The following is a 22,074-nucleotide window of genomic DNA, read 5'->3' on the forward strand; positions in this document are numbered from 1 at the left end:
TTCAAGCTTATCAATAAATGTGTTTATGCTGGAGCCTGGAATTATATATATTTATATGTTCAATGAACAAATGTTTGGTAGATTTTGAGATTTTTTTCTCCCTGAAACTGCTGCTAATTAATTACATAGGAGTGTCGTTTTATTGTGTGCTCACAGATTATTATTATTATTATTATTATTATTATTATTATTATTATTATTATTATTATTATTATTATTATTATTATTTCTCAACAGGATAGGTAAAATTCAGAGACAAATTACACTGTAAGGATTGTAAATGACATGACATTATTGTGTTTTTAAGTGTGCAGGAGTAGGGGGTACATGGCTTCAGGTTAAATGTCTAAAGGGGTACAAAAGCTTGGGAACCACTGTTATACACCATGAGCCGCCGTTTTAGTTTTTGCTTAAAATCTTATTTTTCAGTTAATCTTATTTGGATATAATCAAAGCTAGATCTCTGCATTTTCAGACTATATTTTATGAACAATATAATTATATTGTACAAACAATATACTTACAGTATATTGTTCAAACATCATATATTTTATGCAAAATATAATAAAAAGTGCACAAAACGTGATATTATATTGTACATACGATATACTTATACTGTACCAACAATATAGTATATAGTACAAACATAATATATTGTACAAACAATATAATTATTTTGTACAAAATATATACTTATATTGTACAAACAATGCAATTATATGATACAAACATTGATATTGTATTGTACAAACTATATACTTATATTGTACCAACAATATAGTATATTGTACAAACATAATATATTGTACAAACAATATAATTGTATTGTACAAACAATATATCTATATTGCTGTACAATATAGTGATCCAAAATATATTTTCCTCTGTAGCAGCTCATATTCCGTACATGAAAAAAAAAAATGTATTTTTGTCACTGTTCAGTTTTTTATGCATCTGCCTCATTTCAAAAATTACATTTGCACTTATGTATTAATTCTGATTTTCGTCTCTCCTTCACCCATTGGTTGGATTTGATGAGGGAGGGTTCCATTGACGCAGCACTGTTTTGGTAAATGGCTTTTTAATCAGAGGCGCAGTCTGTGTAGAAACAGAGAAAAGTCTTTAGACACAAGGACATATTTGAAAAAGCAGAATACTGAAGGGTTTGGAGAATACTTTGAATTGATAGGTGGGCTTAGGACCAGTTTGTGGTGGAAGCAGTTAGTGGATGTAACAGCAGCAACCTGTGGGTTCTGCTCATCAGGTGGACCTTTCAGTTGTTTCACCTTCAGAGATAAAGCAGTTGACTTTATCAGCAGGTTCTGACAGGGAGATGATGACCAAATCACTGGGAGCGCCTTGACGCGCTCTGCGCTCTGGTGCGTGTGACGGTCCGGTAAGCGCGTGCGGACCAGTGGGCTATGAAGCGCCATGGCTTGGTGTGACCGCGGGGTTCAAACGCTGCTGGCAACAGTGGGGGCTTTTGCAGCCTTCAGCCTGATGACCATAGCCATCAGCACGGACTACTGGCTTTATTCTAGGGCGCACATCTGTAACGGCACCAATGCCACCACGGATGAGACACAGCCACCCCCCAAAAGTAAGAAGGGCGATCTCACCCATTCCGGGTTGTGGCGAATCTGCTGTATTGAAGGTAAGTGTAGATCAATTTATTTATTTATTTATTTTTTAAACAATATATACAGTAGTACTGATGTTCTTAGCCTTTTGTTTCAAAGCTTGTGAGCGCATGAAGTAACGCACTCCATTTACGCACACCAAACAACTTGGTAAAAGATAATCATATGGCGGGAGCACATGACCACACATTTATAAAGTAGATAGGGTGAAAATAAAAGGTTTGTCTTCTATCAACATGCCTGCCAACGCATGCACGTGCGCACAGCATGCTCCATCCAGTGACAGCACGCGCGGTGCCAAGCAGGCGCGTCTGAGGAGCCCCATTCACTTTTAGTCTGCGCGCTATTTGTCTACCTTCATTCATGTCTTCATTTTCTATTTGATGCTGTTGCTTGGCAACATCTCTTGAATCGCTATGGAAACAATAGATTATAAATAGATGACTCCAAGTTCACGTAATGTCCAAGCAATTTAAGAAAAGTGTCATAGTGCAAAACTAAGTAGCTTCTGCGCTGTCATCTTTAATCATGTCAGTCATTTCTAGGCAACCGAGGTTTGGATTCAGAGGTGCGGTGACGTCTTATTTCATTCATTGACCAATATTATACCTCTGACCATGACTCACTCTTTAGCAACACCGGCAATGAAAGTGACAAAGCTACATGCATTTATTATGAAGAACAGATTTACTATAGCAATCTGATTTTATGGGTATAGGGCAGGAGTGTGTTTCACTTCAGTGGTGTTAGAAGTTCATTACTGACATAGTCACCGATATTCTGTATAAGAACACTTTACCCAAAAGACATGAATGCATGATTTTTTTTTTAAAAGTGTTTCTTGTGAAAGTGTGGGCCTTATGTGTGAGATTATGTTTGTGTTACGCCTGTGACTCAGTGGTTATCATTTTGATCTCGATAATATCATTATTAAAGAGGATTAACTAAAGGACCCCCATTTCAGCTATGAAATGAATCCTGTTCTCACAGTGTTATTCTCCTGTTTAGTCAGAGTGACCTTAAAGCCCTCAGCACAGGCTGCCTCCCAAATTGGTGTGGCAACAAAAAACAACAACAACAATGTATCTATTGATAATACTGTAATTACATTTTAAATGAAATGGGAGGAAAAACAAACAAGTAAATTTGAATTTTTAAAGGACGTGTCAAACCGAAGACCAGCAGGCCAAATTTGAATTATTAAACATGGGACCTAACGTTAAACCCTCCTTTGTGCCAAAAGATGCCAGTATTATCATGAGGTTTGCCATGTGAGAGTGGTGTGGGAGCTGTGTCTCAGATATGGGAAGGATGTACATTTTGGAACACATCATCAGTAGTGTTTCTTTGAATCAGGGAGTGTTTCAGCCTTTTTCACACTAGACACCCTTATCAAAGGTGGCCAACTACAGGGTGATCAAGCACTCACACTCAATCTGTGCCCTTTTTTACCCTAGGAAGTGTCTTCTCTTTGATCTCTTCCTTTGATGATCTCTGTGGCTGGGTAGAGTTCTTCCCTGGCAGTACTAGAGTGAAAATTACATTTATAAAAGTTTTTTATTTCTTATTTTTTATAATCAAACCTATTTGTTTGTTTATCAGCTAGCAGGATGTCTTGAAGATTCCATTAAATTTTGGAGGGGATCTGGATCAATGTAATGATTCTAGTCACTTTCAAAAATCCTTATCACTCATCATTGGTGACATTTCAGTTCATAATTGACCGATATTTATGAATATGAAATTTTACTCAGTTTTGTCAGGTTGGTTCCTCAATTACTCCACTGAGTTTGTTCCGGATCGGATCCAGATTGAACATTACATTGCGACTTTTTGGGGAAAAAAATGGAGGCACCCATACATTTAGACTTATTGTATCGTTTTTAATAGGAATAGACATTTTTCCAAGTCTTTAAAGTGTGAATGATCATTGTACCATGATCAGGATCACTGATCCAGATAACTTTCAATATCTAGCAAAGAAGGATATTTGGAGCTTGGCTGAGGTTTGCTCTCCCTGAGTTCTTAGTTTAAAGGAATAACTCAATTAGAAAAGATTAGGAAATTATTTATTTATTTATTTTTTTGCTCTTGTTTAGAGTTTTGACGACCGCACTATAGCTTTTTTTCCCTTTTTAAGATGTGCGTGCAAACCTACCTTATCAGTGGCCCAGCTTTATTGTTGGAATAAGAATCTTCTTGTGTTGCAAAATAAGTTTCACTTCTGCGAGTCTAAAACTACAAGCTGCGGCACTCTATTGTTGTCATGGAGACTCATAATGAAGAGGAGAAGACAAGCTTGTAGGAACCCCACCACCACCACCCTGCCCTCCACACACACGTCACAATAAGTATGAGATCTTGACGTGGACATGGGGTAAGCATCATCACATTTTGCTGCAGATAACGACAACATGACTTTTATAACACGGTGCCACACGTCAGATTCTCAGAACTCTTTTTAACCACTCAGACCCAAGTAATGATTGGTTTTAGGGTTTAAAATTCTCTGAACAAGTAACATCAAGGGAGCATTTATCAAAGAAAACCTCTTTTGTTGGGTTTCCATGTTTATGCATTAATTTACCTACAACATCAGTTATGTAAGGCAGGGTTGTCAAACTCATTTTAGTTCAGGGGCCAAATGTGGACCAGTTTGAACTCAAGTTTTAGGCAGGAAAACCAGAAATTTTATTATTATTCTGCCCTAATTTGCACGCCAACGTGAAGACGATATCCAACCAACAAAATGACAGATATCAGTAGGAATTTCACTTCAAATTTCCTTGATTTTGTGACCATTTTTAAAATGTAATATAGAGAAATTCTGTGAAATATTTTTTTAAACAATGTGACTATGAGAGCAGCTCTGAGCGATAGGAATAAATTCAAAAATCTTATTATCAGCTACACATTCACTGTAAATGTTCCTGCTGCAGTTGAGGTGAAGCAGCAGGTCACATCATTCAATGTGTTTCGAAGACATGGGGTCACTGTGCTGTTCTCACCATGATCCACCAGTTTGTAATTATAATGTAATAACTATAGGAAGCCATGCAGGGGCTCCAATTATCCAGCAGCAACTTATTCAGCTCAGTCACTCCATCATTGTCTCTTCAACTTGATAGACTGCCTCCTTTCTGCTATTCGTTGAATAGCACTTAGTGAGAAAAGGATGGAAAGACAGATTGACAAAGAACTTCTGACCCCTTAAACAAAAAAAAAAAAAAAAGAATAAAATCTTTTTCTTTTATAGCAAAGCAAATGTATAGCAATATAATACACACATAAAAGCCCAAGAAAGAATAAAGAGAACAAATACAAAAAAAAAAAAAATAAAAACAGCAGCTCTACTAAATATCAGGGTTGGGGTCAATTACATTTTTTTAATTGCAATAAAGTGTTTCTTACTCTTCCTTAGGGAGGGCTGGTGATGGTCACAATTGTGAAATAAAATACATTTCATTTATTCAATTGCAATAACAAAACATGCATCGCTGTCTTAAAAAGATTGCACTTCTTGCAGTGTTGACCTTTGACAGCATGTGCAGACAAAGTAGAAAAATTACAATTAATCACAATTATTGAGCCTGAAATAAATAACTCCATAAAATGCAACCTTTTTGTGTTAGTATCTCCAACGGGTCCCAGGCCTGCTTAGCTTCCAAGATCTAACGAGATCGGGCATTGACAGGCTGGTATGGCCAACCGTTTCTTTGCTCCGGGGTCCTCTCTTGGCCCATCGAGTCCTCAGGTAAGGGTTGCAGGCAGAAACTGTCGGCCTGAATCTCTCCTGATCTCACCCCAAGGACGAAACTCTACCAGTATACCTGTAGAGTTGCTTAGAAAAATTCTGTCTGCTGGGTCCATTAGTAACTGCATCATTCTGTCATATTTCTGAGTTGTGGATGAGGACCCAAGCACAGAGAAATAAATCAGGCAGCTGGCAGACGTAGCATTCATAGAACCAGTCCATTTTAATGATAAAAAACCAAATCTAAAAAAGGCACATGGAAACTAGGGAGCAGGGTACAAAACACAACAGGACACGACGAGTGTGACAGACGTAGACAATGATCCAGCCATCATTCAGTGCCCAAACACTCAGCTCAATAGTGACAGAGGCTTGATTGGGAACGGGCCACACCCATACCTGTCAAGTTTTAGATTTGAAAATGAGGGAAATTTTCTGGGCACCCACTACGAGCCGTCACACCCGCCCAACCAAGCTCCAGTATCCCTTATATTTTAAGATAAGTGTACAAGAATTCTAAAATACCCACTTATCAACCACCTACTAAATACAATTATGTGATTATAATCTGGTAGGTCGACCTTTTTTAACATTAAAATGCTGTGAACATTCCTACTAGGGCTGGGCAATATGGACCAAAACTCATATCTCAATATATTTTCTCAAAATGGTGACATATGATATAAATCTAGATAATTTTACCAAATAAAGTCTGACCAAAAAGACAATTCTGGGTTAAATTTGCTGATACAAAATGCTACACAGGGACAGTTATTAACAATTATTAACAGAAATCCATTTAACTGAGCTTTACATGTTGTTCTGAGAAGTAAAAGCAGTGACTCCTAAAACTGGTATTTGATACATAACAAGCTATAATATATATATATATATATATATATATATTTATATATATATATATATATATTGATATTGATATATGAAATATTGTAGTTTTCTATTTCGCCAAAATAGAAAACTCCATACATTTTGAGTCTCGATATATCGCCCAGCCCTAAATTATAAAACAGCCTAAATAAAAACATAAATGTGTATATGAAGCACATGTGTTTATTTAATATATAGTTTATATACAAGTCAACAATCATGCTCACTCGTGTGGTTCTCTGGTATTCACGAATGACTTATTAGACACATTTATTACAGACTTTACATTCTTTAACACTTTTTAAAACAGTGTATATTTGTGGAGCTTGTGATTGGCTGATTTTTCATGGTGACGTGTTGCGTGAGAGACGATAAAATCTCAGTTATTAATCTAACAGAACGTGTAACTGTGTCCCATCCTGCTGCTCTTTAGGAAGATAAACTTTCTGTCACATTTTACAACGTATTTATATGAGTTCTTTGTTTTTTTTCGCCGGAACGTTTTCATTCATCATCTCTTTTCTGAGTTGTTTCTGGGTTTGTTGCCGCTGTTGGCACTAATATTAATGTAATAATAATAAAAAGATGCCTTACTAAACTCAACGCTGTCACTAGCCTCGCGAGAACTACCACCTGAAATGGCCTGAGTGACAGTTCTCGTGAGATTAGTGCTGACGGCATTGAGTTTAGTAAGGCATCTTTTAATTATTATTGCATTAAAATACAGGATTTTTACGGGAAAATACTAATACAGGAAGATGGTGGGAAAGAGGGGTAAAATACGGGAGTTTCCCAGCTATAATGGGATACTTGACAGGTATGGCCACACCTGGGTGGAAACAGGAGGCAGATAATCACTAACAACCCAAATACACTGACATCACTGGGAGGAAGAGACACCAGCAGGAATACCTGGAAACATAAAGAGTTAACACATGAAACAAGAACAGAAACTAAACAGAACCAACAAAGACTCACAGAACAAAAAGAGGAGAACAAGGGCTAAAACTAAACAGAACCTTACCGTTTTAATGTTTGTGGTTTTGTGTCTGAGACTTGTTTCTGTCAGTATACCCCTAGATTTCACTTTTTTTTAAAAGTAGTCCAAACCTCATTTTGTTTGTCATCGCTCTCCAGGAAGTTGTAGAAAATATTCAAAATCTTCCAAAACTTGTCAAGTTTGTTTTTTGAAAAATAGGCTCATCTTTTCAAGAGCCAGAAAGAGAGTAATTCCTTTCAGTCACTGAGAGACATGACAGATTGTTGGTTCCATCCATGAGTGAGCAATGCATCGTTTTACACTTCTGACCCTTGATAGTTTGATAATAAAACCCTTAACAAAAGCGCTTTTTGACTGTCAACCTTGAATCTAAAGCTGCAGATGTTAAAAAACAAAGTTTCATGATTTGAACCTTCTACATATTCTTTCATTCATCATCTAGAACAGAGATGGGCCACTAAAATGTAGCTGTATCTGATCCAAGAGCCATGTGATTAAATTTCATGTTGGTATTTTGAACATTAATAAAAGAGTTGTCTGTTTTACTTGTCGTTTTGTAGGTTTTTAGAGTCATTTTGGACAAAATAATTCTTGTAATTTGCCGCCTTGTGTGATATTGCAGTTATTTGGTGTATTTAGTATTCTTTGGTGTGTTGTTGCAGTCATTTTGTGTTTGTTTCTGTCATTTAAAAAATATTTTTGGTGTACTGTAGTGTGCTTTTAAAGTTTTAGTATGGGGACCACAGAAAAATAGACCACTGGACAGCTTTGACCTTGTAAATGGATGGTGGCTGTAACAATATAATATACTAAATATACATTTGTGATGCTGTAGGTGTATAGTTGTGGCTGAGTGTGCAGTACAAGTGTGTGAGCAAATGATTCCCAAACACAGGTACGCTACGTGAGCCATTCAGCTACATTTTCAAGGATAACTATCATTATTGTTTTAGATTTTTCAGTGGTACAAAACAAATATCACATAACTTTTAGGTTGAGTCATGTAATCCTCCCTGTTTTCAGTGTCTGTGCTGAGCAAGGACAAACAAGTGTCTACACAGTGTAGACGTGTCACATTCTTCACATAAAAGAGAAAAAGTAACATAAAGCAACCTCTCAATATTCTTTTTTGCAAAAAAGCTTCTGCAAAGAGCAGAGGTCAACAAGTTCAACTTCTTTATTGGTGAAAAACTCTCGTGCAGACATGGGCAACTGGCCACCCAGGGACCGAGTGCAGTCCATGGTCTAATTTTTTTTGGCCCCCAAGGTAAATGCAAAAAAGTACTCAAAAATGCACAAAATAAAAAGAAAATACACAAAACAAAAGTAAAAATACACAAAACAAAAGTAAAAATACACAAAACAAAAGTAAAAATACACAAAACAAAAGTAAAAATACACAAATAAACAACTAAAATGAAAACAACAATTTGCAAATTTACTCCACAAACACACAGAAGTGCATTACAATATACACAAAAACAGCTGAAAAACATACACCACGACAACAAAATTACCCAAAAATAACTCTAAAAACCCAATTCTAACATCAACAATACACAAAGGGGGTATGCTACGAATCCAGATGACCTCTTATCGCGCAAACCTCCGGGATTAAATAAATGTGTGCTTGATTACGTAGCTCGCTAATGTCTTACAGAGCTAAATCACTATGGAAACTTATGCTGAATGGCTATCCTGGTCGCGAGCTGGTTTTTGATGCTGAGAGCCTCAGTCCTGTAGATAATATAACATAAAAATATATTCCACTTTATGATGTAGGCTGTTCTGTATGAATGCAGCATCAGAGCCACAGACAAGTTAAAAAGAGAAGAAAAAGTAAATCTGATTCTCCGTTTATAATCTAACTAATTTTATTATTATTAACACTCATCAATTGCTGCATTAATTACTTTCTGCTTTTACTGCAGCAACAGCTTTAATTCTTCATTTTCATTATTCCTCCTTTGTGACGCTCTGCAGTTCCTCCGTGTGATTGGTCTGACGATGAAAAAATCCGCCTCCGTCACTAGGCTGGCTACGTGCATGCTCTTGTAACAGGCGTGGTGATTGCAGGGATAGACCAATCAGAAACACAGAAACTGTAGACCAATTTTATCACAATTCTTTAAAAAAATCAATAATTCAGACCAAAAACAACACTGTTGCTGCAGAAAAAGCAGGAAGAAAAGAACACAGGCAGGAAGCTGCTGACACTGTTAAAAACGTGAGATTATCAATATTAATCAATGGGATGATAAACGGACAGTGCTCTGATCAGTTTCACTTTATTACATCACAGACGTGTTTCTATTCAGGTAGTCCTCCTCAATTTATCACACACACAATGGGATGAGAGCACATTGGTTCACTGTAGTATGTTCCTGCTGATGCTGACTGTTGTTGTGGTTTTGAATGGAATGAGACAGAGTCAAGGTTTAGGGCTGCTGGTCAGATGCGGACTCAGGGTTTATTTGGTCAAAGGGTTTTGGAGGCAGACCGGTCTGGGATTCAGAGGTTTCCGTGTGTGTGTCCCCCCCAATGAATATGCAGTTGTTCTGTGCTCTCACAGTTTTGTATGTTGCTGATAGTGGTAGTCATAACAATGAGAGAGCCTCCGAGAAGAGACCTCGGTAAAAGCTATCAGTGTACGATGGTATCTGGCCTGCTTAGGACAGTGTGACCAGAACTGACCAGAAGAGATTCCGTAATCACATATCACTGACTGAATGAATGACTTGATCCGTCCGCGATACAGTGTTTCTCCACAGGTTTCATCAGCTGACTGTAGATCAGTCCATCAGATATAAATCTAAAGGATGTCATCAGTAAATAAAAGTATTGCATTTATCCATTAATAATCTTTCTTTCCTAAACATAGCTGTCAGATCTGCATCAACCAGGATCTAATAACAATGGGCAGCTTATTTTATAAGAGAACTGATTGGTCAGGAGGCGGGACTTTAATACTTGCTCATATCTTATCAACTTCATAACCGCAGTCTAAGTGACCATGGTGAAGTTAGCCATCGTCGTGGTCCAGGACACACTGATTAAATCTCAGAAGTTAGCATGATTAGAGGGAATCATGTTGAGAACTCATTATTTATGTGTGTTTTGTGAAAAATGACAATGCACAACAACACACTACACGTGGCATCCCTTCTCAGCTTTCTATCAACATCTTGGATACACATGCATATTTGAGCTCAAGCAGTGCAGTGTTTGATGGAAATTCAGCCTGGTGACAATTTAATTAACCAACTGTCACTCACATCAACACTGAATCACTGATGTCTTCGCCAAATTGCCTTTCTTTCATCCCCGCTTGGACTGAAAGACATAGTCAGTTTGTTTGATTACACAGATGCTTTTATATTCTGTGTTGGCATTTCCTTTCTCAAGTGTAATCAGTGCACAGTGGTTGTATTACTGTGAGCTGTGCATGCTTGTCTGTGTGTGTCTGTGTGTGTGTTATCAAGGCTAACTGCTTTTACATTATACATCTTTATAAAAAGCCAGTCATCCCAGCTGCTGTACGCGTTCTCCCACAGCAATATTCTCACCTTCCACTTCACATTGAAACACTGGAAGATAAAAGTAAAAGAAGGGCAACAAAACAAGATGCTGCCCTCCTTGTTTGTTTTTCAACTCTACTGTGTAAATCACCCTCTGGAGGATGTGCAGCTCTGATAAAACATCATCTTAATGTCAACTAGCATCAGCATTAGCTAGCATTAACATTACCATAGCATTGGCTAGCATTAGCATTAGCTAACAATAGTTAGCATTAGCATTAGCCAGGGCTGCCAAGTTTCAGAAAATGACAAGAGTGAGACTTTAGTGCAGGGCTATTCAATTAAAAATTCACTCGGGCCGGATTTTCAGACTAAGGACATGAGCTGGGCCGTACATATTTAGCAAAGTTAACCATTTAAAATAATCACAAATAGAAAAGATAACCAACACACTGGATGTTTATTAACGTATTGCCACATCCAAAAGGACATAAACACAACAGAAGAGCAGTGCTTAACTAAACCTGTGCTGAAATACTGTTTCTTTAAATTTTACATCTCAAACACATAAACACAAAACACATTTTGGTACAATACAATATAAGCACATGTTAAGGTGCATGTGAACATAAAAACAAAGTGCAGATTAGAAATGACACCTTTGGTTTTGGTCACATCTGAAAGTGCAAAAAAAGTAACTTGCTTGACAGCAACTTTTCAGAACTTGAGGTATTTTTCTTCTCTTGAAATAACAAAAAACAGATTTTGTCTCTGTCCCTATTTGGTCTCATCTCAGTCACATTCTGAGTGCATATAATAAAAAAAATATAAACAGTGGGCACGGTGTGGTGGTTTGCCCTTTATTACACAAACACAACTACACAGACGAGCTGTTCCATCTCCATCTCCTGATATCATTTAATATACTCAAGTCCTCCTCAGAGCCTTTCAGGTGCTCAGTGATTTCTCTAGTGGACATTTTGTTGGAGGTGTCAAACCTCCAAAATATAACCTTTAAACATTCAAAACATTTAAACCTGTAAACCAAACAACTGATTTCCAACAGAATCAGTGAAGAGGTTAGTATGTTAATATAGATGGAGAAAGAATAGAAAAAAGAAAAGAACATTTCTACATTTTATGAACACAGCTTTCCCGCTGCATCCTGAATCCTTTTGTTCAGATCTTTGGTCATTTATCAAAGTCATAGTCAAGTCATGGGATCCCACGTCAGTGTCACATGTCACCTGTTATTAGTCAGACATCTCCTTTGTGTCCTTACATGGTCCTGTTTATCTGACCCGTCAACACATTTCACGATTCAAACTTTTCAAACACATCCATGAAGAACTCTGTGTCCTGTAGAAACTAGGAAAAACATATTAGAGAAACAACACACAAAAGGTTCACATACATTTCCTCTCAGTGGCCTGTAGTAGGTACCTGTACACACCATACATTGTAAGAGCTTGATTCAACTCTAAATCAGAAACTTGACCAACTTAAAATAAACCCATTACATTTTCCTCAGTGTAAAGGATAATAAACAAATTAATAAAGCTCAACTTGTGTGAGTAAAATTAATTCCAAAGTTGCTGAAGCAAAACAGGCTGTATTTGTATTATTTTAAAATTTTACTAAATTTCAGGTCAAAGGACAGAATTTGTATTTGTTTTTACACTCGTGCAGAGAACAATCTACTAAAATACTGGTCTGTGAGTTTAAACAACATTTCCCTTTTGCTGTAATCTTTAGCCTTTTGTGATATTTCTAATTATTTTGGTCATTTGTTTATTTTTACAAAATGTTATTTGTGAATATATACAATTTTAGAGAATTCCAATCTTCTTCATGACACATTGTTTCCTTCACCAGTTATCCCATCCACATCTCTGTTACATAAACTTCCTCAGCTCATCTCTTTTCATTACTTCCTGTAACAGTCATAAAACACCTCCACGTACTTTACAAACAAACTCACCCAGAATACAATCTCATCCCAAACCATCAGACCAACATTCTTCTCATTAAGCAATCCATCATTTATCCACATTTTCATAACATTTGTCCATGACTATTTTATTCTCACAATTCACTCATTTATCTTTCTGGTGCTAAGTAATTATCCTAATACAAATGAATAACTGGAAGATGTATCTAGATTAAACGTGGGGGAAAGTGTTTGGTGGGTAACTTTTCTTTTTTAATAATCTAGCACAATTACAAATTACCTGACAAAAATGTAATCAATAACTTACTCCTAATATTGATTGATTGATTTGCTCTTGGCTGTTGGCTGTCTTCCAACATAGACAATTCAATACAAAGAATAAACATTCATTTAAACAGCAAAAATGGAAGGAGCTGAATCAGTATCTGCTTATCTGAGCCCATTTCCAAACATCATGATATGAAAACAACTCAATAACAGCGTCATTCATCAACTTATAAACTTATTCAATAGGTGAAAAGCCTTTCATTTTTTAAAGAATTTTTAAACATAGACAGTGAACTCATTAACTTAAAGTGATCCTTGAGATCATTCCAGACTTTAACACCATAAACAGAAACATATCTTCCCTTTTCATTTGTTCTAAGTTTATTTTGTTCAAAAACACAAATCCCTCTTGAATTATGTTTTCCTTGCCTTTGTTTAAGAAGTGATATGATACCCAAAGGAAGGCTTTTATGTCGTACTTGGAAAACAATCTCTAAACGCTTTTAACTTGACTAAATGCGCAAGTTCTTTATTAAGTAATGTAACTGATTTCTTTTGAAATTCTTCAAATCAAACACACAAGCAAAGACACAGAAGGACAAGTTACATGTAACCTGCTCAAACCAACACAACTTCACGGTAACAGTTACACTACATTAAAGGAAATGTTTTAGTTTATGATCTAAACCATGGATCACCAACCTTTCTGAAACCATGAGCTACTTCAAAGTTACGAAATAATCCAAAGGGCTACCAGTTTAATACACACAGAAATACTGCTTCAATTTTCAAGTTTTACTTAAATTAGAGGGAAAGATAATTAAGGAAGACTTTGCATCTACTTAAAGGTTAGGAAATACTAAAGTTTCATCATGCAACACTTTACCTCTTTAAATCCATATCACTGTTTCATTTTTGAAAAAACACTTTCACAGAGAGTCATCATGTTCCCACTATACCAGCCATCAACTGCTCTTTACCAACCAAACCATGTCATTGGATTGTAACAATTATGTAAGATTTATAAACGCCACCTTCTTATTTAATTTGCATTATTATCATTATTAGAAATAAACATCACAATCTAAACACCAAATCTGCAGCATCTTTAATGAAATCCTATCTGCGATACTTGGACACATGTCTTTTAAAGATGGTTAATTTAATTATTTATTTGTTTATGTAATACCTAACGTGTCCAATTTAACTCTAACTTGAATTAAATGTAGATCAAATGCTATTGGCTAAAAATGATTTCCAAATTAATAAATGCAATTAGTGTGCATCCTGCAGCCCTCTGGCAGAAATGTTTATGTTTTCACTAAACCATGATTTGCACTATGGCGTTATGTTGTAGCACCCTATGACCTAAGTGAGTTTTTACCAGAATAAGTGGATGTTGTCATTATTTCCTAAGTTCCATCTGTGTGTCGATAATTCTGTTCAGGCTCCTTTCTGAGCAGCTATTGTTGTACACAATTTATGTTCAGGCACTCCTGCAGGGCAGCTAAAGGATCTTGACATTGGTCCAGTGTCAAGATCTTTTAGCTGCCCGCAGGAGTGCCTGAACATAAATTGTCCAAATGGGTAACGGAACATTCCGCTACACCCTGTAATGTTCAGCGACTAATGTGTAAAGTTTAATAGGTGATGTGTTAAAGAAGAAGTGAGTTTGTCTCACTGTGAACATGTCTAACTAGTTGTTTGTCTGTAATGAACCTCATGGGTAGAGCATCATTTATCTGTTTGATAGATGTTTATCACCAGAGCTAACACTGACGCTGACGCTGTCGTGTCACTTCCAATTAGTCTCAATATTAACTTACATGTTTTCTGCATTATTATTAACACCATCATAATTTACCATTCCAATGCTTAAAATACTCCAAGAACACGCAAATAGAAAATTAATTTTGTTAAATGAATACCAGTCGATCTGTACATGTGCGATTTACCGGCGACGTCACACTGGTCCAATCCAGGATTAGAAGCAAAGCTATTTATTTAATAAAGTAGTGGATGGACGGAAACCTAAACACACGGACCTCTGCGCGGACACATAGCTATTAGAAACAGAACAGACTTAACCGAACGGCCGTCATCAAATCCCGGAGACGGAGCAAATGTGTCCGTAATGTGTCCGTGTGGCTACAATATCACCAAGTTTACCATTGTTTCTGTAGTTAGAGCTACTATATTTACCAGAGAGCAACTATTTATTCCTAGTTATTGTTCACAGAGTTTTATTGGCTTTATTTACTGGTTATCAGTTTCTATCTCCTTAACGCTCCGCTGATCAGACAGAAACAGAATAATTCAGACAACCTACAGTAACAAAAATACAATCACAATAAAGGTGAAGACAATTCTCATGTGTCTCTGTTCTAACCGTCAATGTTTGTTGTGTGTTATTCCAATATACGTAAACCAGACAATACCAAACAATCCAGTGCTCCATGGAAACTTCATTTCAGAAATTATTTCCATTCAAACAGAGCAAAACTCTTCACTTTGAATGACTCAATTTGAAACAACCAACTCTGAACCAAAAATCATGCAACCGTAGTTACTTGTTTGTAAACAGCAACTTCTTTTTTTTTTTCTTTTTTCCGCACACACGCTACATTCACACTCACACACATACTGCCCCCCTTGGAACCTCAGCAGATAAAGGGAGGATGAGAAAAAACAGCAGCAGTAACATAGCAAAACTGTGGTCGGCGGAACAAAACCGGGTCCGCCTTAAAAACATTGTTATTCATGAATAAATCATGATATTATAATCAAAACAAATTTATCATCATATTAGGTACATATTCTGTGTAAAAGTTTATTGTAAAAAGCTCATTCTTCTTACAAACATCCCTTGAATTGAATTGAAGTGATGCATCTATTATCAAAATCAGATCTGGAACTGGTCATACACGCATGTAAATCATCTCGTATTGACTACTGTAATTCTGTTTTTACATGTTTTAATAAGTCGACCCTAAACAGACTCCAGATTGTTCAGAACGCTGCTGCCAGACTTTTAACTGGTGCTTCTAGAACATCCCACACTGGAAGCCAGTGCTACTCTGCACTGGCTTCCAGTTAAGTTTCGCATAGAATATAAAATATTAATTCTCACGTTCCGAGCATTACATGGTCAGGCCCCTAAATATATCTCGGACTTGTTGTGCCCCTACTCATCAGGGCGATGCCTTCGGTCTTCAGGTCAGGGTCTCCTAAAGACCCCAAAAACTAAATTTAAAACCAGAGGAGACCTGGCGTTCCAGGCTGTAGCTCCCAGACTCTGGAATAACCTGCACCAGTCTCTCAGGGAGCTCAACTGTGTGGACACTTTTAAAAAACTGCTGAAGACTACACTTTACAGAAAAGCTTTTAGTTAACTGGATTTTAATTTTCATTCGTCCTTTAATGTTGCTGTTCTTATGATATTTATGCACTGTTGTTGTATTATTCTATTGTGTTGCACTTGTACTTTTACCACAACTCTGTACAGCACTTTGTGATTATATCTGCAAAAATCTGTCACACAGGAAGCACACATCAGCCATGAAGTTGTCGTCCAATATTTGAGTTAAGTATGTCTCCGCTCTTTTTAACTTGCCTCGGAGGAGGAAAGCCGTCATCTCGTCCTTGAGATCACAGAAACGCTCCAGTACTTTGTCCGCAGACATCTCCGACAACAGCTGGCGAAATAAGCGATGTTGGAGGCTCAATATTGAGCGACTAAAGTTTATTATAGCCATCACATTGTCCATTGTCTTTTTAAAATAATCACTCAGTTTTGCGCACAATACAGTCTGATGCACAATACAATGCAGGGTTGTCATCTGAGGCGCAACAATGGACGAACGTGCAGCCAAACCGCTAACTTTTCCAGCCATGGATGGAGCTCCATCCGTAACAAGCATGCACACGCGCTTCATGTCCAGATCATTATCTTCAAAAAATGATGATATTTTTTCAAACAGTATCTCACCTGTTGTTTGTCCATCTAATGGTAACAAGCCCAGCAGTTCCTCTTTGAAAACGTCTCCATCAAAAAAAGACGGACATACATGCAAAGCTGGGCTGTGTCACCCCCAATTTCCACTGGATGCGGCTCTGCTGCGTTACGTCACCGCCGCGCCACTGGAGCTGATAGGTTTCCACTTTAATCTATGTGTTAATTTCCACCGGGTCTGCTGCGGTGCGTGTTTGCTCCTTCCCAGATGCGGCAGTCCGGTGCCCTCCACCAAATATACGCAGGACTTCTATTTCTGGCGGACACCGGAGCACGACGCATCAATCAGCACAGAGCAAATGAAGCTAAACAGGAAATTAGGCACAAATTGGGTTGCTTTTCAAAATAAAACACTTCAGATCATATTTCAAGTAACTACATTACCAAAACGTCATAATGTGTAAAAACAAAATCACATTCACGACATTGTTTCCTCTCATATTGTAACTACACCGTAAACTGCAGCAACTTTGATTTAGTTCATGTTTTACTGGTGCAGTTTTATCTCTTCTCTGTTGGCTGTTGATAAAAAATGTGGCTCTGACAAATCCAGAGTCCAACCTTCTTGTTCTCCTTCGTTAGGAACACTGACCTGTTTATCTGTTTATTGTTGGGTTTAGAACACATACAATTAACTGCGTTCTTGCGCGATTATATAACTATCGTGAGAACTCCTCTGTCTCGTGACGTCACAGTCGTTCAACTGGAGTGCACCGCGGCGCACTCAAAAACACAACCGGTGTGGATTACCGGACGGCGGACAGCGGAGAAAAACCGGGTCAGTGCCGTGGCGCAGCGGAGAAGTATCCAGTGGAAACCCCCAGTCAGTTCTATCTGTTGACTCATTTACTGCTACAGCCATATTATCAGCTTTTCTGAGCTCTTTTAGCAGCGTCTCGAAGACATCTGTGGCGAGAATGTCAACCTTGCGAATGTTGGAAATATCAGACAGGGGTACCTGTTTGATAGCAGATGTCACACTCTTCTTAAAGACTTAGTCCACGACAGCCAACATGCAGTCCTTCACAGTTTCTGAGTCTGTGAACGGCCTCTTTTTCTTTGCCAAGATCCATGATACACAAAGGGAAGCTGCTGTGGCTCTTTCCTGAGCTGTGCAAGTCCGCTTCATTGTAGTACAGCTCCAGTTGTAAGACGAAGTCAAACTTTGAATTTTAGACGCACTCTCATGAGATCCCTCGGTAAAGTTTGTCCAAAATGCGGCATGTTTTTCAGTATGGTGTCTTTGGACATTATAGTCTTTCAGCACTGCAATGCACTTGTTGCAGAGTAAACACATTGGTTTGGCGTTCGGACCTGGTGGTAAAATAAATAAATACTTGTCTGTCCATGAAGGATTAAACCGACGGTTTTCCTCTTCGATTTTTCGTTTCAGGGTAGAAAAAGACATGCTGAGATTTTCACCTGTATAGAATATTCACTGTTTGTAATAATGTAGGAATTTTTGTAAGAACATGTCAGTGTTACTAAAGTATGTTTTTCTATACTTCTCGGACCCAAGTCATTCAGCAGTTGCCTTCGGGCCACTCAAGGGTTGCTTTCGGGCCCTAATTGAATAGGGCTGCTTTAGTGACATGATGCGTTCCGGCGAAAAAAAATTGGCCTTTTTTAAACATGGCTTTGGCCTGTTTTAACGTTGATTTAGACCTTAAGACTCCATGCCAGTGGTTCTCCCTGCACTGTGGCCTCCTAATGCTAGTTTTAATTACAGACATGCAAACACCAACGGCATGAAAAAGGTGACAACCTTTTTACCGTCTCTACCTTGTTTAAAGCCATATATATATATATATATATATATATATATATATATATATATATATATATATTAACATTAGTGAACGGATTAAACCCATTAGATAATTGTAGGTGCGTTTCCTAATTAATACAACATGTATTAGTGCAGACATAAGCAACTGTCAGCTCGGGGGCCAAATGATCATGTGACCCTCCAAGCAAACAAACCCATTTTTGTGGCCCCGCTATGATAGAAGTTGCCAATATATTTGTACAAGTTATACATACTTATTCATTACTTATAGTGTTGTTTGGTGCAAGATAAGAGTACATGTACAAAAGCATATAAGCAATAAAAAACAAATAAAAGTTAGAATTTATATGGTTGAAATTAAATAATCATTCAGTTTCCTTCGTACATTACATCAACTTAGGATAACAAATACACCGTCTTTTAAAAAAAAATCTATTTGATAATCATGTTTCTTCTCCAACATAATGAACCATAGAGGACAAAATACAATAAACAGGAAGTGATTCCCTGTGAAAACTATATTTTTATGCAGGCTCAACCAATCCTGTAAGGATCTGTCTCCTTATGCTTTCCAGCTCAGCAGGGACGCAATCCAGGATGATTGGATGTAAAGCTGTCAATGAAGACACACACACACACACACACACACACACACACACACACACACACACACACACACACACACACACACACACACACACACACACACACAAACACACACACACACACACAGCATTGACAGATAACAAAAACTCACACATACTGTATACTGTACAACCTCAGTCATAACAATGAGCATCAGTCTAGCATTAGCATTAGCCTAGCAGTGGTTATGTTGCTGTGAGCTGTGCATGCTTGTCTGTGTGTGTCTGTGTGTGTGTTATCAAGGCTCGCTGCTTTTACATTATACATCTTTATAAAAAGCCAGTCATCCCAGCTGCTGTACGCGTTCTCCCACAGCAATATTCTCACCTTCCACTTCACATTGAAACACTGGAAGATAAAAGTAAAAGAAGGGCAACAAAACAAGATGCTGCCCTCCTTGTTTGTTTTTCAACTCTACTGTGTAAATCACCCTCTGGAGGATGTGCAGCTCTGATAAAATATCATCTTAATGTCACTTTGGTTTGGTTTTTTCATCAGTCTAAAGCAGAACTATTGAAGTACAAAATGAGGATGTGTGGGCATGTGTCCATGCAGCTTATTGCCTTCACAGACGACTCCTGGAGACACCGGCAATGACTTGATGAGACAATGCTATTGGTGTATTCCTCTGAGGCTTCGCTCTTATTGGCTATCGGCTGAGCTGAGTTAATTCAAAGTAATGACGACGTGCATCATCCTGTTGCCAGTAGCGCCACAGCTGTGACAGCTGCTTCTAGTTCAGCATGTGTACACGCCTGTGTGTACACATGTTTGTGTGCCCTCGTGTCTGTCCATGTGTGTGTGTGTGTGTGTGTGCATGTGTGTGTGTACTCACACTCTGGTGGAGGTGATGTTGAAGTGGTGTGTTATCAAAATACAGTGTAAATGTCGAAAATGCTCCTTGGAGATTGTTTATGTAAATGAGTCTATCAAAGACTAACAGGGGTTGCCATGGAGAGGAGGAGGAGATGCTCTGCATGGGCCTTTACATCTTTACACACGCCCAGGAAACCCATTATTTCCCATGAAATGCAAGATTACTCCCTGGTTTGTCATCACACAGTCACAATCTCAGATCCTCCTATTTTTTTTTAGTAAGTACTAATTCATTTAATTTTAATTTCTTTTTAACAGCTTTTTTTAGTGAGTGTTAATTTTGTTGACTAAAAACGTTTGTCATAGATTTTGTCGACTATGACAAATTAAAAAAAATTATACATGTGAACAAAAACAATGTCAACATGTATTTATATTTGTATTAACTAATAAAAACTGAATCCAATCAGAACTCAACACACATTGATCACATCAGATCTGTCTGTGTGTATTTACAAACAATAATACCATCCCATATCAGATTTATAAATGCTAATTTAATTTTTTTTTAAAAAGCTTCAAAATTCACTAAAATCTATAATCTTACTAATCTGACTAAAATCTTAATGCCATTTGATTGACTCGTTTAACTAAGGCTAGTTTTAGCAACGATTCAATTCAAAGCACGATTAGTTGTTGCCGATTCAATTCAAGGACGATATTGGTTAATTTACAACGATTCCATCCAAATTGATTGAGGAACTTTTTAGCCATAATAATAAATTAACCAGTATGACTGAAATAAATACCTGAATCTGAACCTGAAGCGCGCTCCCGATTTTTTGTCATATTCGCACATACGCAAGAGTTGAAAATATTGAACTCTTGCATATCAGAGTCAACAGAACTGCGCAAAATGACACCAAAAAGACACAAAACAATGACGACAACAAAACATACATAAAAATGACAGCAAAAATACACAAAACAACATCAAAGACATTTAAAGCCTTTGTTGTGTTCTGTAATAATGCTCAGATTGGTCCTCGTTCTAAACAATGACATGAATGTTGATAATTTGGCCCTCGGGTTGGAAAACTCAAATTTTTGCTGTGACAAAAGCTGCTCATCTCTGGATTAAAACCTTGTAAGCTTAATGCTGCGTACACACCGGATGCGTCACAAAATGTTCGTACATCCAGATTACATACAAAATCAATGAATAGACGCGTTCCAGATGCAAAATCTTTCCTGTGTGGCGATGCGTTCCAATCCGCGAGTCAAGAGCGTTGGCCATGTGAACGTGCTTCCAATTTAAGCATATTCGCACATACGCAAGAGTTGAAAATATTGAACTCCTGCTACTGTTTCGCATGACGAAAGCCAATCAGTCTTTGTTTGACGATGACATCAGGCCGTCAACAAGGACACCGGTCTGTTCACCCATTCAACCATGTAGTAGAAGCTGTGTGTGACCACCTGGAGCTGTATGACACGCTTCTTCTTGCTTCTCTCGACGAGGACAGTCGCACTCTGTTTCTCCCTCCCTTCCATTCTTATCTCTCTCCCAGCTGCTGCTTTGTCTGGTCTTGTGAGCTTAACAAGAGCCTCTCTCTGCAACTCATCCAAAACCGGAATAATGGAACTAAATAGTTGTTCTCTCAACAACTCAACAACTTGGTGAAGTTGGAGACCCGGCTTGGAAGTGGAAACTAGGCCACTCATTGGATTACAGCAGAGAGACCCAGGACAGAAGGCTATTGGAAATTGACATAGCCTGTATCAAATCACATT

The 22,074-nt window shown here is 37.7% G+C and overlaps 1 protein-coding gene across 1 annotated transcript in view; it reads left to right on the forward strand.

Annotated features, from left to right (window-relative positions):
• Positions 1 to 1,102: 1,102 nt before the first annotated feature.
• Positions 1,103 to 22,074, forward strand: part of LOC114468267 (voltage-dependent calcium channel gamma-4 subunit-like) — a 37,820-nt gene continuing 16,848 nt past the window's right edge. The window contains exon 1 of the mRNA XM_028455055.1: positions 1,103 to 1,654. Coding sequence (XP_028310856.1) covers positions 1,432 to 1,654 — 223 coding nt within the window. The 5' untranslated portion in view covers positions 1,103 to 1,431. The remainder of the gene's footprint in view (positions 1,655 to 22,074) is intronic.

This window comes from Gouania willdenowi, chromosome 8 (assembly GCF_900634775.1).
Source record: "Gouania willdenowi chromosome 8, fGouWil2.1, whole genome shotgun sequence".
NCBI lineage: Eukaryota > Metazoa > Chordata > Actinopteri > Blenniiformes > Gobiesocidae > Gouania > Gouania willdenowi.